The 15,591-nt window shown below is 37.8% G+C and overlaps 2 protein-coding genes across 6 annotated transcripts in view; both read right to left on the bottom strand.

The window, feature by feature from the left end:
- Window positions 1-2: 2 nt before the first annotated feature.
- On the bottom strand, window positions 3-1,330 carry LOC105453403 (histidine triad nucleotide-binding protein 1). The gene is made up of 2 exons (XM_011695343.1): window positions 968-1,330; window positions 3-367 (listed from the first exon to the last, which is right to left on the bottom strand). The coding sequence occupies exons 1-2, from the start codon at window positions 1,181-1,183 to the stop codon at window positions 98-100; spliced, it is 486 nt and encodes a 161-aa protein (XP_011693645.1). The 5' UTR covers window positions 1,184-1,330; the 3' UTR covers window positions 3-97.
- A 1,244-nt stretch (window positions 1,331-2,574) lies between these two features.
- Window positions 2,575-15,591, bottom strand: part of LOC105453396 (cyclin-dependent kinase 4-like) — a 144,067-nt gene continuing 131,050 nt past the window's right edge. For 2 of the 5 annotated variants that reach the window (XM_011695326.1, XM_011695325.1), the window contains exons 3-6: window positions 4,115-4,839; window positions 3,557-3,916; window positions 2,978-3,138; window positions 2,575-2,875 (exon numbers count right to left, since the gene is read on the bottom strand). In XM_011695326.1, the coding sequence (XP_011693628.1) occupies window positions 2,656-2,875; window positions 2,978-3,138; window positions 3,557-3,916; window positions 4,115-4,819 (1,446 nt within the window). In that variant the 5' untranslated portion in view covers window positions 4,820-4,839 and the 3' untranslated portion in view covers window positions 2,575-2,655. Of the gene's footprint in view, window positions 2,876-2,977; window positions 3,139-3,556; window positions 3,917-4,114; window positions 4,840-12,252; window positions 12,275-14,262; window positions 14,494-15,591 lie in introns of those variants that run through there. The other 3 variants (XM_011695324.1, XM_011695328.1, XM_011695327.1) reach the window with 3 other exon arrangements.

The following is a 15,591-nucleotide window of genomic DNA, read 5'->3' as shown; positions in this document are numbered from 1 at the left end:
TATTTTTTATACAATATTCTTTAATCGTATGTTTCCAACATTTTATTGATAAAAGTTAAAGAGGCTTCATAATCGAAATCACGTTTGTATGTGCAAATTAGCCAGGCGGCCACTGCATCTGCCGACCACCGAGAACATGCAGATGCAGATGGAACACTGACTGCGCACCGTGCTTTCCGTCGTTGAGAACTATGCGAAATCCATTCTTCAAACCTTTTTGCTTCGCAACTTTATTAGCGACATTCATCAGATGACCAAGCAGAGGTTCATCCTCATCTTGAGCCTTGGAGAGTTGCGAAATTGGCTTTCGAGGAATCACCAGAAAGTGTACAGGTGCCTGAGGGTTTATATCATCAAACGCGACGCACTGTAAATCATGAAATATATTTAATCAATTAACATAAGCATTTTGTTGAAAAAAAAAAAAAAACAATTGGATATAACTTCTATTAATTAAAAACAATATATTTCTTAACTGAAATCAAGCTATTATTAATATGAAAAATTAATTTCTCTATATTATATGTAAATACATTTCTCTGTAATCTATATCTATATTAATATTTCAAGCAATAAGTTTTCTAACGTAACAAGTCAACTCGTCAACTATAGTCTATGACAATTCAGCAGACTCGAACAAGTGGTTATATAATAATTATGTGTAGATAATCGTGAATAGCAAATCATTTTAGATAATTGGACAGAATTTTTTCTGCATACATGAAGTAAATGCAATACTTCACGAATATCTATTAGGTAGTAATACAATTAATTTTAACGTTTAAAAACACATTGGCTCATCTTAGCACTTTTTGTATTACGACAAATTAATATTGTACACAAAATAACGTAAAATATTTTCGACAACAAATCTGAATGCAGAGCGTCGGCACGACGCCGGTCGATCGGATTTGCCATCTGATTCCAAGAGAAACCGTAAAATCTCATGTGTCATGACACAGCTTACCTGGCTGTCCTCGTAAATGAATTTGCACGGGATCTCTTTACGTATTATCTTCCCAAATATCGTGTCACCTTCCGGCGCGGCGGATTGCGCCTTCTCCACCTCGGTCGCCATTTTTCTCCAACTGGCAGAGCCGACCGGCACTATCGATAGGTTGCCTACCTGACCTACTGCCAGATGTTTGTACGCGGTTACGACGAAGCTCGATAGTAATCTCATGTCAAAAATCGGTGACGTCGTCGCGACTACGAGAATCAGTGTCGCGAGTATCGTTTCGTTCGCGTTATGTACGCGTTTTCGTTATCTTATTTCTGGTTTCCACTTTATTTATTACGGGTCCGAAGGTCGCGACGTTCGCGTCAGTCAGTCAGTGCAGCCACGATTGAGATATCGAGGCGCGAGTTTCAATTCCGGGAGATCGCTGGAAGGTCAGAAACTATAATCACTAACGAACGCTTTCTCAACGGATTGCTTTCTATATTTCTTACGAGTATAGTTAGCAAAAAAAAAAATAGGGAAGTTTACTGACGGATAAAAATATCGGGGGAGATCGCTCGCGAGACAGAGTTCTGCGTGTAAAACTATAAAATTTTTATTTCATAGGACAGTCTTCTCTTATTAATGCGCTTACTTTTCGACGTCTTAATACAATAATGCACCTTTAGAGGCATATAAATATTGTCACTTATTGCTTTATACACGTGTCGTCGATATTGTACATTAATAAAAATATTAATGATGGCAATGGCTTATATGATACAAAGTATGGCAGTGCGCTTTCTGGTTTTTTCTCCGGAAGATTCTTAAATCAATTCCTGTGCTCCTAATATGGGTCGCAAAAGGCCCCAGTCTTAGAAAAGTAATTCTACTTGTAAAAAATATACATAACATTAAGCTTAAATTTACACTACTATTCGCATCTCGAACCCAAATCTAAGTTGAATATGTTTATACGTACGATCGCTTTCGTATCTCTAATAGGATTTGCCGTAACTATACGCGTATCTTACGAAACTTAATGTATAAATGTCGTGCATACAATTAAATTATTAACCACTAAATAATAACTGCTGTGTGAAATTAAAAAAAAAAAGAGTTACTGAGAAGTGTAGAATTCATAACGTCATTATAAAAAGACGATTGACTGACACACATTAAGACATTACTACGTAAATAAATAACATATCAAAAATAATAATAATCGCTTCATTTTCACATTGTACATTAAGGTATGCCTAGGATAAATTAACTTAAATATTATGAGCTTATATCGCAAAGTTAGTTACATTGTTATTACGGTTAATAACTTAATTACGTAAGGCTAATTGTATAAAAAAAAGTAAGGGATATGTATAATGACTATTATTTAATACGGCGCAAGAAATTTTAAATGCTAATTGAATTTATAGTATTAGCATTTATACGCACGCGTGTGTTTGTTAATACTCGGATTAGATATTTAATAATCAACGTGTTATTACAGTAATTCTACATGTGTACTATATAATTCATACTGCAGTATGCTTTAATGTCATTCATATTTGTATAATAGAAATAGAAATATATATATATATATATATATATATATATATATATCTACATATATATACTTCTATTCCTGAATATAATTACGTCAGTCTGGGTTTGCCAGTTAATCCAGCAATAAGTCTAGATAACTTACGGAACAGTCGTTATACGCCCTCTTCGGAAAAGTATCGGTGTCTTACGGCTTGAGCTGCAGTTATACGACTATGAGGATCAAACATGAGCATATTTCTTATTAAGTCTAATCCATCTTCATTGAGATCTGGTATTATTAAATTGAGAGGTGTGGGACGTCTGTATGGAAAAGCATTCCAGTTGAGCGATACGTTCTCCGGCCACTCTTCCTGCGACGGAGTACCCAAAACTCTAAAATGAAAGGGCGAAAAATATATATATAGAGAAGCAGAATATTAGGAAATGCAAATTTTATTATAAATAAAACATAACAGAAAGGAGAGTGTAACTCACTGGAAAATCCTGTCCAGCTGATCACCTTCACTGGTACCTGGGAATAACGGTTCCAACTTGCAGAGTTCCGCCAGTATGCATCCGACAGACCAAATATCTACAGGAGTAGCATAGGAACATCCTAAAAGTACTTCAGGTGCTCGATACCATTGGGTTACAACCTAAATAAAATAGTTTTATCAATTGCGATATTATATGATACAGGATACAACAGACATTGCTTATTTTCTTTGAATCATAGACATCCTAATTGGAAATAAAAAATAAAACGGCGATTGTTTTAATGCCGATACATTATTACTTATTTAATATTTGAAAATTATATAAAAATACACATATATAAAGTAATAAATAGGCATGGATAAATAATAATCAAGCAACAATCAATAGTCAAACAATATTTTTCAGTCAATTTTAAATCACTTTAAATTTGTTAAAAAGGAGTACAGTAAATAATCTCTTTTAATTTTAAATAACATATTTTTTGTGTATAAATCAAAATATTATCTCCTCGAATCTGTGATCGACAAGAAGCGCATAATTTATGATATGTTGTATATGTGATATCTACAGACGTACCACGGAAGTTAATCTCATCTCAAAGCCGTAGGTCTTAGCCAGACCGAAATCCGCGATCTTGATTCTCCCTTCCCGCGTTACTAGAAGGTTTTGCGGTTTCAAATCCCTGTGTATTATTCTATGGCTATGCAGGAACTCCACCCCACAGAGTATCTCTTTCAACATTTGCCTCACGAGATACGGCGGAATACTCGATCGCGGCGAGCTGGTCTGATAATGAGCTATGTACGAAGCGAGATCTCTTTCCACGTGTTCGAACACCAACCAGAAAGTGACACCATGCTCGGGCCTTTCAAATGTACCATCACCCGACGATATGTCAAGATGATCTGCTCCTTGGCAGATATCCAGTAGTCTGACCTGAGGATAAAGAAGAGAAAATATGAGTATCTGTGCCTACAATATGATTTAAGAACATAACAAAGGAATAAAAACATTCTGCTTCGTGATATTTAGTTTATGATAAAATAAAAATAAAAAATATTGAAGATCTCTGCAATATATATGGTATGTATAGTTGTTAAAGATTATATATTGTAATTAAGAAGAGATACTTACAATATGTGGATGCTCGTGGTGTTCGAGCGACTTCAGGGTAGCAATCTCTCTTACTGTCGACGTGGGCAGACCATCCTCCGTCAAAGGTATCCTGACTCTCTTAAGCGCTACGGTTTGACCGCTATTCTTATCTGTAGCTTTGTACACCGTCCCGTAAGCACCGTTCCCGATGACGGACAGGTTCTCGAACGACGACTCCCGCTCGCGTAGCGAGAAGAAACTCTGCACCATCGTTTCCCCTGGTCTTCTTCTGGAAGGACCAGAGAGCTCGCCCTGATCGCTGTACTTCATTACAACGGATTTCAGCGTCTTGAGCTGCTCTTCCCTCGAGGTGCTCGGGATCGCTTCCGTTGAGGTCGACGCGGCGCCGCTGTCTCGTCCGGGGAGATCCGTTTCGGACGACCGCTTGGCCGAATCCGGGGACGTTTCACTGATCGAAACCGATTGCTCCGATGCTTCTTCTGCCTTCGATGTTTCTTCAGCCTTCTGCTCCGTAACGTCTGAGAGCTGTTTGTCCCCTTCCCGAACGATCTCTGTCTGTAAAGAGATCTCACTTGTGCTCGGTGTCTCGGTACTTTCCACTTCCGTTAGGTACTTCCCCTCAGACGATTCGGAGGTTTCGGATTGCCTGGGCCTTTTCGGGACGGTTGGCGTCGATAAATCCGGTTCGAGCTCTGTGCTCGAACGTCGTGACCTACCAGCCATCACGACATCTCGACTACTACCTGAAACAAGATTTGATCTTATTGTCTATTATGGAGATAACGAAAGAAAGAATGGTCATTTCTTGAAAAAGAGAAAACTTCGACATTTCTTTAATTTTTCAAAAGCAGAATTTTTTCAAGATATTTCAAAAAATTTTCAAGTAATTTTCTATCAAGCTTTTAAGAATTACATATTAATGAGTGACAAAAGCTTTTATTGCAAATAATTATTCATGCAGAAATAAATTGAAACGTATAATTCAATAGGGAAGTCGATAGTTTCATGTTATAGACGCGATAAATGAGATATAAATTTCTTATGGCACAAAAAATACCGAGAGTTCAATAAACTTCAATTTCTCTAGGGATAATTTTTCAGAGAGATCGTATTAGTCTGTATATATTTTAATATAACAATTATATAAAAATTTAATTTATTTTCAAATGCAAATCGTAAACAAATGTAGTGAGAGGCGGCAATTATAAATAGCTGAACTTGAATTTTATAACGGTCTTATATTTTCGCTCGCTGATTTCGATCTTCGCTTATCGTCAACGAGCTCCCCGATAGGTCCGCATCTGTGCGAAAATACGCGAGGATGAGATGCATAATGCATCTCGTGCGGATATCGTAGCACGTGCATACGTGTTTGTACAGTCGCGCTTGCGACACACGCGCGGGGTTCGCGTCGTGAAGCAGATACACGGGTCATCAGCTCGCTTCCCTCTTTCGCGCTTGCGTTTTATTAAAATTTCGAGACGGTACCGCAAGCGGGACGCGCGATCGTGGCGAGCCGTCTGCTACGCGACATCTGCACCGACACCTGCGCTCGTATAATAGCCCGCTACGCCGGCCTCATCGTCGGCTTTCCAGAACATCTTGTAAACGCAAGGGAGGCCCTCCTAAACTCCACTCGGGTCTTTGCCCTTTGTTTTCTTCGGGTTCAGTAATTGCGGTTGCGCGAAAAATTTATCAGTCAAATACCTCAAGAGTCAAAAAGAAGAAGTATGTCAATTGCGACTTATCGGATTATTAAGTCATTTTTTTTAGAAATCTTATAGGATATTCCCCGAGCACTTCGCTACTTTTGCTATAAGTAACAGTCAAAATGATTTGCTATACGAACCGATAAAAAATCTAATGAATAGTCGCTTCTTTTCACGATGTTTACTTCCGACATGACACCTGATAGCAAGTTATTTTTTTTCTCCGTTCAAAATAGATCTCGGATTTTGTGAATTATGTCAACTATTAATTATAACATGAATGATGCGTGTCTCACACACTTGACACGGATGCATAAATTTCGTGACTTCCGTACGCGAAAAATTGTGATAATTTCGAATGAGAGAGGAGATATTGGGCCACACGAAATTATGAGAGAAGATCCGTACGGCATAATTCAAATGGTTTAAATAGCCGGATGCCGAAAAAAGGCGCCCGTCTCTTCCAGAGGAAATAATAAACTACACTGTTATCACTTCGTAATTTCTTAGTGGCATATGGCCGTTAGTTGTGGGAAGGCGAAAGGATACAGATAGTACAACATCATTGATTCAATATCACGCACAAAACACATTTTTCTTTATATTACGAAAAAATCCCTAAATTTTTACGTTTAGTCACGCAATGATGGCATTAGTAAAATATTTTCGCTGTATTATGTTAATAACAGACTAAAACGTTGAATGACCTATATTGATGGTTTCAAAGAACGCTTCGCGAACGGATGTACTCTCGCGGCTTTGATTAAATTCTTCTATCAACTTCCTCTTACGATAACAAATTCTAATTAGAAAAGCTGAGCGGAAGGAAGGAAGGAGTGAATGAACGGACCAACGAATGAAGGAAAGAAGCTGACTTCTACATTTACGAGAGAAATTTTTTTTCCTTTTCGCAATGACATCGAGCTAGAGGAAAGGAAAAGAGACAGGATATTTCCAGGGAGTAAATTTTTAAGAGGGATCATTGTGGAAAAATTCCGGACGGCGAGGATCTGTTGCGAAGTGAAAGAAGTGAAAGGGAAAAAAAGGGAAATGTATGGGCGATTCATGGAACTGGAGAAAAACATGTCTTCGTTCCGGAGGCGACCAGCAACTTTGTATGTACAGAGCCCGTTTCCACGTGGCATTATCTCGAGACCACCTTCCTGGAAGAGGCAGATGTTTCTATACGGTTTCGTTAGATACCGAGAGGAAGAAACAGTGAAGTCGATGAAGCGTAGTCTAGCAACATTTTTTTTTTCGTGTTTTTAAAAACACGTTTCGAGAAGATGGAGGTAGGTGTACCTACTCTGTCCGCACTTTACAATTACTTTTCGTTCGCATTCATTTCCGTTAATGATGCGCCAACAATTTATTTTCGCTGGTAACACAATGTAATACACTTGCAAATACAATGCCTGCGTACTCCGCACATGCTGTCGGGACACATAGGGGAAAGACTAATGGAAATACTATACTCAATTCCATCACCGTGGCTATTATTTTTTTATTAATGCGAGTAGATAATTTGTATGGTAATCGTACACAAAGAATATGCGTCTTTCTCTTGCAAGTCTCTAAAATTACAAAAAAACATGTCCGATCAGTATTTTATGTTCTTTACAAAAACCATAACTATTGTCAACTGCATTTTTTACAACATGACATTTTTTGTTGCAACACTTTCACTTGAATTTCAATAAATCCATCGATCTCGCACGGTTTCCGAAAGTTGCCATTTACGCTGTAAAATATTGCGTACCAGTGGAAGTCTACCGCAAATGGGTATTCTTTGGGTACTCTTAGCGTTTGAACGGAACAATAGACGCCTTTCCCTCTTTCCGAAGTGATCTTCGTTTTATTGTCTGCAAAATCTTTTCTGCTCTCGTGCCCTTGAAGTACAGGAGGGGAAACGATATTTTTTTCCACATTGTTACATCTGCAACGTCACGTGAAAAGGACGAGAACGGTCCAAGAATAAGTTGACGCAGTAGATAAGCGGTCGGAACATTCCGCGGGGAAAACTGATAAACTCGAAGTCTTCGTGCTAGATAAACAACCGTATACGCGAAAGAGGATACTCATCGGTGTACCGAAGAAAGAGGTTTAACTGAATCTTGGCTTAACCGTCTAAAACTGAGACGCGCTGACGTGACTCGACTCGGCTTCGGAGACGTGAAATCGCGCAATGCTCGTCTTAGAAAAACATGACTTCCGCTGGCAAATTAGATAACGTAAAGAACTTTCGAACGTCGAGTTACTCAATCGTCTTATCGTATTGCTCGGCAAAGTACATACATACTCTTGATGATACACACGGACTCAGCACAATTTCCGTGTGTATAAATAAATCCGAAATTGAAAAACAAACGATGCAAAGGCAAGTATTCTGACTTATGTACGTACGACAACGTTACATCCGTCAGCATTGTGTTAGATAGAACTGTCATTCTGTGTTTATACTTCGGGATGTAAAAGATAAAAAATAATATAAAAATGTAATTGAAAAAAATTAATGAAGCTGTTAAAAAATCGTAAACATTAGAGAAAAATTTAGCTTAAACTTTCTTAATCTCTCGTCCCAATTATTGTAAATCTCGAAAGAAAGAAAGAGAAAACACACCGTTAAAACGCCCTCATTAAATTATTATGGCGCATTACCCCACAGGAAGATCGTTTCCCATCAAAATCATTTGGTGTTCAACTCATTAAATTCCTCGCGACGATTCGATATCACCGAAATTTTAGCTCCCGTGGTTTCCATGAAGTTACACGTGTCACGATTATTTACGTATTACGCGTAGCGCGTAAATCATATGGGACGCCTCAATTGCATCATAATTGAAGCCGCATTTACGGCCCATTGTTTGCAAAGTCGAGCATCAACGCACGTTGGATGAATGAATGGCTACACGTGAGTCTAAATACAGTGCAAAATACACTGCGCGTTATTAATTCATCGTGACCGGGTATAGATAGGTGCAAAATGGTGCTAAAGCTCGTAATCTCTCTTTCAAATCTCGGCAAATAGCGATCCGCTTTGTTAAAAATCTCAAATTTCTTGTGTTATCTTACGAATTCTCGATCGAGTCTCTAATATTAACTTTAGAATGCACAAAAGAGGTCGATCACTCTAAATGCAAGTCGTCGATTATCTTATCTCAATCCCGGCATCCGCGCTACAACTTCGTAACGAGAGTAACGATAAGGAAAATTACATAAGATTACTTTTATACGTACTTATATTTTATCATTGCTATGAATATATAAAATTTTGATTATAGATAAACAATTTAATTAAATCTAGCAAAAAAATCAGAAAAATCATCACAAACGTAAAATGAGTACTCAAATAAATTCGTGAAATTCGAGCTCTCTCTCTCTCTCTCTCTCCTCTCTCTCTCTCTCTCTCTCTCTCTATATATATATATATATATATATATATATATCTTATACAAATATATTTGTATTAAAAATCTTGTTATAAAATTATTATTAAATTGAAAATGTTATTCATCACAATAGAATGCGATAACAACATCTTCTTCTCAATGAAGAATTGAAAGACAATCATTTGCAATTGTCAAGTGGACGGAAAGTACCACAGAAAAGGCAGTTATATGTAGAAAGGCGAGTGGAATGTTATTTGAATTTGAATAATCATTCGATAAAATAGACGACAAAGAACGTCGTTCTTCGCCGCGGAGGAACGCGGTGACGGTCTAATTAAGAACTCGAATAATTTATGGCTGCCGCGCGTCGGCCCTATTCAATTAAAGACGCTGAAAATACCACGGATCTTTGACGATATTCCCGGGGCTTTCGTTTGCTACGCTAGACTACCGAACCGAATAAACAGGGCGTCGTTGCTTCCAGATTATCCGCGGGATTGACACTACTATGCACTCAAGTCTTTCACACAACAAACACAACTTGCTCAACACTCTCATTCACTTCTATTTCTAGAACGAAAAATCGGGCGTAAGCGTACTAGGGCAATACGCATACTCTGTACTATCATATATCTTTTTGAAGACACTATGAAACTGAATATGATCCATTAAAAAAAAAATCCTTTCTTAAAAAATAATTTTCGTTAAATTGTTCGATATTAATTTTCATATTTAAAATTAATATTTCTTCTGTCAGAAATAACGTTGTATACGAGAAAAGTTATCGTTTTAAATAAAAATTTGTAATTTATGAAAAAATTATTTTCCGTTAATAATAATTTTTTTATATACAATAAATATATTTATATATATATATTTATATATATTAAAATATATATATATATATTTTTTCATATACAATATATTAATTTAAGAATCTAAAGATGGCTGATGAGGATAACGAATTAATCCTTTCTAAATTCTTAAATTATTACATTTTTATAAATCGGTCTATTTACTTTTTAAAAATTAAATATATAAATATTTAAACGTTTATATATATTTTACATAAAATTTTATATTTTATTTTCTTAAAATTTACTATCTATTAATATATACTGTCTATAATAACTTCAAAAAATTGAACTTATATCACTTTCAAAATAAAAAAAACATGTAAAGCATATTTTCCGAAGTGTACTTTTGCTCATTAGAATTTTTATAAATGAAAGAAATTTGTAGATGATAATTATTTCACTACAAATAGTTTTGTAATCATTAACTGATACCGTAGAGTTCATATAAATATATAACAGGTTATCTATGAATGTGCAAGTTCAGTGACGCCTTATCGTGGGAGAATCATCATATTTCTTAGATATGAACTGCAAGCGTTGCACTTATATGTTAGAACTGTAGATTTGAATGAGCGTGAATGCGATATATGTTAGTTTTCTCGGAATACTGTGCAGTATAAATTATTCATTTGGGAGTAAGCCAACTAACAGAATTATCTTCAATTTTAAACGCACGCTCGTTGCACGGATTAATATGCGCGTGTCAATAATGTATTAATTGTAAGATGTGAAAAAAAATAAAAAATCGAGCTATTTTGACATTTATATACATTCGCGATTTCCATTTGTTATAGTAAATTTATTAATATAACAAATGGAAATTGCGAATGTATATAAATGTCAAAATAGCTCAACTTTTTATTTTTTTTTCACATCTTACAATTAATACATTAATTCGCTTTTTCATCCACATTAATCGATACATTAATTTACAAAATAACAAATCGTTTCTTTCGAATCGTATCTCGAGAAATAAAAGCGCAAGGAATCTCTCGAAATTTTCATCTAGCGACGAAATACTACGATCTAGCAGCTAGCTTCTCGAGGGATATCCCGTGTTAACGATCACGTGATTTCTCTACGCGTTCTCTACGCACACCGTTCGTAAACAAGAGGGACGCACAATGGCGGCGGGAGTAGGGCAAACCAACCCCATGCGTCGCCGAGCTGTCGCTTCTTGTCTTATCTTCACACACGCTGAGGCATTCCACACACTCCTCCTGCGTTTCACAGATATGCTATCCGTAATCCCATTGAAGTGCATTTCTCACGATGAATATTACGAAACCCGATGATAAATGAAGACCGTGTGTCTAGCGTGAGAAGGAGAGACAGAGAAGTGGGAATTATTCTTTAGACTTTGGACATTCTCTCGCTACGTCTTTTTAAAATTGTGCGTATTTAAATGACACAACGAAACAAAATAATATGAAAACTATAACAAAATGCTGGTCCTGCATGAGAATGCTGATTGAACGAAACAATCAATTGTTGAGACTTCGAGAAACGCAAAAGAAAATTGAAAAACGTCTGAAGCTATACAATACGGCAATACGCAATTCGAGAGAGATATAACTTTGATACTAAATATTTTCCTAATTTATAAAAAAGAAAAAAATGTATTTCAAAATTTTCAATTTAGAATACATTTTTCCTCATTCGCGCGCATGAGGCTGCTGCATTATCCATGCGTTAAAGTCCTCATTACCCAACATAATTTCGCGTTTAAATCATATGTGTGATCACCTTTTAGATAAGAAATCTACGAATGATCCGGTCGTTTCTGTCGCGGAATCTCCGTTCATCAGCGGGATCAGCAAGAAAGCCCATTTAAATCTCTCCGTGATTCTCTCACGCGCGATTTTTCATCGGAGCCCCGTGGAGAAGCGATTGGCGCGAACATTCGCCACGAACCCCGTCCCGTCCAATCCGTTGCGCGAATTCCGGTGCCGGCAGCTTCACACGCGAGATACACGGTGGGATCCCCCGCGTTGGCCGCCAACGCAAAGAGAAGAAAACTACCGAAACCGGCCGCTCATATTTCACCGCGAGCTCTCCTTTCGAGAGGTAATGGGAGGCTCGATCTGTCTCGTTCTTTCTCCCTCTCCCTTTTCTTGTTCTTTTTCTCTTGGGAATCCGGCATCTTCCACGCGTTCCAGCGGCAGCAACCCCGAATCCTCGCGCATTCCGCACTTACCTACCTACTGACGCTGAGGTGCTGACCTCCTGCGTGAGGAGCGAAATAGCGGAAACCCGCGACGCTGCGTGATACTCCGGCACTCCGCGGAAGACGAAGAGAGAATGAAGATAAACGCGAAGACGATGCTGAAGAAGAAGAAGAAGAAGAAGAAGAAGATGATGATGATGATGAGTGGCACGCTGGAGGTAGAACAAGAAGAGTCGGACGGATAGACAGACGGACGGACAGACGCGCCGCGTGCGAGACACACAACACAACACACAACCGAAACTGTATGCACGGCCCCGGACGCGCGCCGGAAACGGTATTAACGAATGCCCCGGCGTACGCACTCGCTCGTAAGCACTCGCGCGAGACACAACGGGGTTATGAGCTGCACACAGGAGGCGACGACACGTCATGCACACACCAGCCTGTTCGCCACTCACAACCACGGCCGCCGCGCGGCCGACGAATCGTCAGGCTGTATCCGGCGTCGAGGTGGCATGAGATCCGACACAGACCGAGCTGTGGGTCAGGCTGTAGAGCAACCGAGTCTCGCCACGCCGGCCTCAACGGATTCGATCAGTTGACGGCGGGCCCTCGAGCGGGTTGGCCGGTTTCCGAAGGGATTGCTTGTGGCTGCGTTCTATGCATGCGGCACCGCCGCGTGCGGCCTCTCTCTCTCTTTCTTTCTCTCTTACTCTACAGCTGCCGTCCTATTTTCCCGTTTGAGCCACGATCGGATTACCGGAGAGTAAAGCGCACTCCGTTGCTCCGAAAACAGGGGACAGAGAGAGGGGATAACTTCGAAGATAAATTTGAAAAGAGTTGCACTTAGAGTGGGTTACAGTTTTGAGTTTTGGTACCTTAATCCTAAACTTACAATTAGATCCAATTTAATTTATAGATAAAATACTTAGTAAGTGCTATACTCTTTGTTCAATGATTGCAGACTATCAAACTGGCACTGTTGAGATATGTTTCTACGTTTTTATCAAGTTCATTATTAGAAAAAAAGAATGGAAGATATAAAGAGCTTCTCTCGGTATCTCTATTTAAATGTCCGATTGTAAGAAGCATTTAATTTCAGGATCGCAGTGTATCTGAATGTTGCAGATTTTCTGTACCCTTGAATTACACGAGGAGAATTGTGTTGACACATAATGCTATTTATAGATACACGCCTTTCGCGAGTGAACGCGAACTTGTGTAATCGATAAATAGAGATGATATTTTCAATATTCCGCGATGAATGAGTTACACGCGTCAAACCTAATTGGTAATTTGTAATTATTGTTGTGTTTGTTATGTCAATGACATAGTAATTTTGCAAATACACACTATGAGAAACCGGTTGAAGCCTATGCATAATTGATCCATGATCGACTTTTTATTTATCTAAACTAATGTCTCTCTCTCTTATATATATATATATATATATATATATATATATATACTCTCTAAATTTTCTGGAGTAAATCTCACTCGAAAAGATTGAAAATACTGCCACTCGGCCACTTGAGTGACAGTATTTTCACTCTTTTGGAGTGAAATTCACTCCAAAAGAGTGAAAAGTCACTTCAGAAAATTTATTTTTCTTAGATTGTATAAATATATATATATATACAATGCTCTATAAGAAAAATAAAAAACTGTCACATTATTATTTATAGTTTATTTTCTAGAATTTATATATAAATGTCCACAGAAGAAATTAATGAATTAATTAATTCTCTTTCTTTTTTCATTTTATTTTAGAAAAATAAATAAATTTCCCAAAGAAAAAAAAAAAATTAATTATAAGCTTCAATCATATATAAGATTTGTAACTCTTTTTCTAATACACCTACTTCTCACTTTTCTATATATATATATATATATATATATATATATATATATAACTTTTGTTAATATAGCATTATATTCTAATCTAAATAAGTAAAAAAGTGACTGAAAAGAGAGAGAAAGAGAAAACAAACTCATAATACTGAAGAGCAAACAGAGTCAATATTCGCCCGTATGTACTTACATATTTATGGCCGTAGTAAGTGATCCCTAAAAGCGGACGGCGCGTCGTTTAAATAGGCTTTACAAGCGGCGGAGAACGTGTAATTTTTCGTCATCTCGCGGAACCCTAGTTTGGGAGGCGCTGGCTGGGAGAGAGAAAGGGACGCATGCCGCCGCCGTCGCCGTTCCGAAGACCCAGGGTCTCGTGAATCGTGTTTCGGAGGGACGAGACGCGCGCCGGAGCGCCGATGTATACGGTGGCTCGTTCGAATTACTGAATGGCCGCGCACGCGATACGCCACGGAATTTATATGAACGGAGCGAGATTGTGGATTTCTCAGAGGTACGCGGAAACGCGCATGACGTTTCGGCGCGTGTACTACCTGCCTACGGTAGAGGAATGTGATTCACGCGACGCTCAATGAGCTATCCCGGAGTAACACGTCACTCGGTGGAAGTTTAAAGTATTAGTCGAGGGCGATTCTTGGACGGTGTCCAAGCGCATTGAATACTCTCGGATTCTCTTCTGGGAAACTGCAATTTTGCGACCGCGAAAATGCGGATTTCACGCGTTCCGGATAGAGCGAACTATTTGTCAAATGTCAAGTGTTTGCTGATTATTCTCAGTATTATTAAAGTTATAATAATAATCTCGAAGTATGCAACGCGTTTTGATGAAAATCAATACTAAGAAATACGTGCAACATATCCCAGGATATACAGGGTGTCTGATAATATATGTAACCGCGGTCGTAAAATTAGTTGAATTTAATAGGAAAATTCTGTACCACTTTGTGATTTTTGCAATAAATAATTAATAAAGATCTGCGATTCAGCGACTAAAGATATCCCATCGTTACATATCATTGGCGGTTGTTAGAGGCGTGTTCCTTCCAATGCCTCGCCGCGTGCATAGCAATCGCAATCAACTCGTAATGCTGGGCTGTCTCGTCCTCCCTGCGCCTTTAAACTCGCCGTTGAATCGCGCGGATGCACGCTGATTCGCAGATCTTTATTAATTAACGTCTCGTTGATTCCTCATTAATTATTATACATATATACATCTCTATCAACCCACGAGTAATGTTACACTTATTATTAGACATCCTATATAAAAAATAAAGTAAACACTCGAATATTAATTACTAAATTAATTAAATAATTGTTACTGAAATTAGCATTTATTATTAATGAACATGTCGCGATATACTAGGAAATGTAAGACAAGAGTTGGATTGTATAAACTCCAGTTATTAATATCATTAATAAAAAGAAGAGTTAATAAATGTTTTAAACTATATAAAAATGTCAATGCATTATTTATGTTATAACAATTGAAATTAATTTTCTA

The sequence above is a fragment of the Wasmannia auropunctata genome, unplaced genomic scaffold (genome assembly GCF_000956235.1).
Source record: "Wasmannia auropunctata unplaced genomic scaffold, wasmannia.A_1.0 LD336000.1, whole genome shotgun sequence".
NCBI classification, from domain to species: domain Eukaryota; kingdom Metazoa; phylum Arthropoda; class Insecta; order Hymenoptera; family Formicidae; genus Wasmannia; species Wasmannia auropunctata.
This window is presented reverse-complemented; position numbering and strand designations above follow the sequence as displayed.

Excerpts from the sequence above, each read along its gene's own strand:
- LOC105453403 (XM_011695343.1), bottom strand. The coding sequence starts at position 1,183 with ATGAGATTACTATCGAGCTTCGTCGTAACCGCGTACAAACATCTGGCA. Across the intron at positions 368-967 it reads TCATTTACGAGGACAGCCAG|TGCGTCGCGTTTGATGATAT; the intron begins GTAAGCTGTGTC and ends CATGATTTACAG.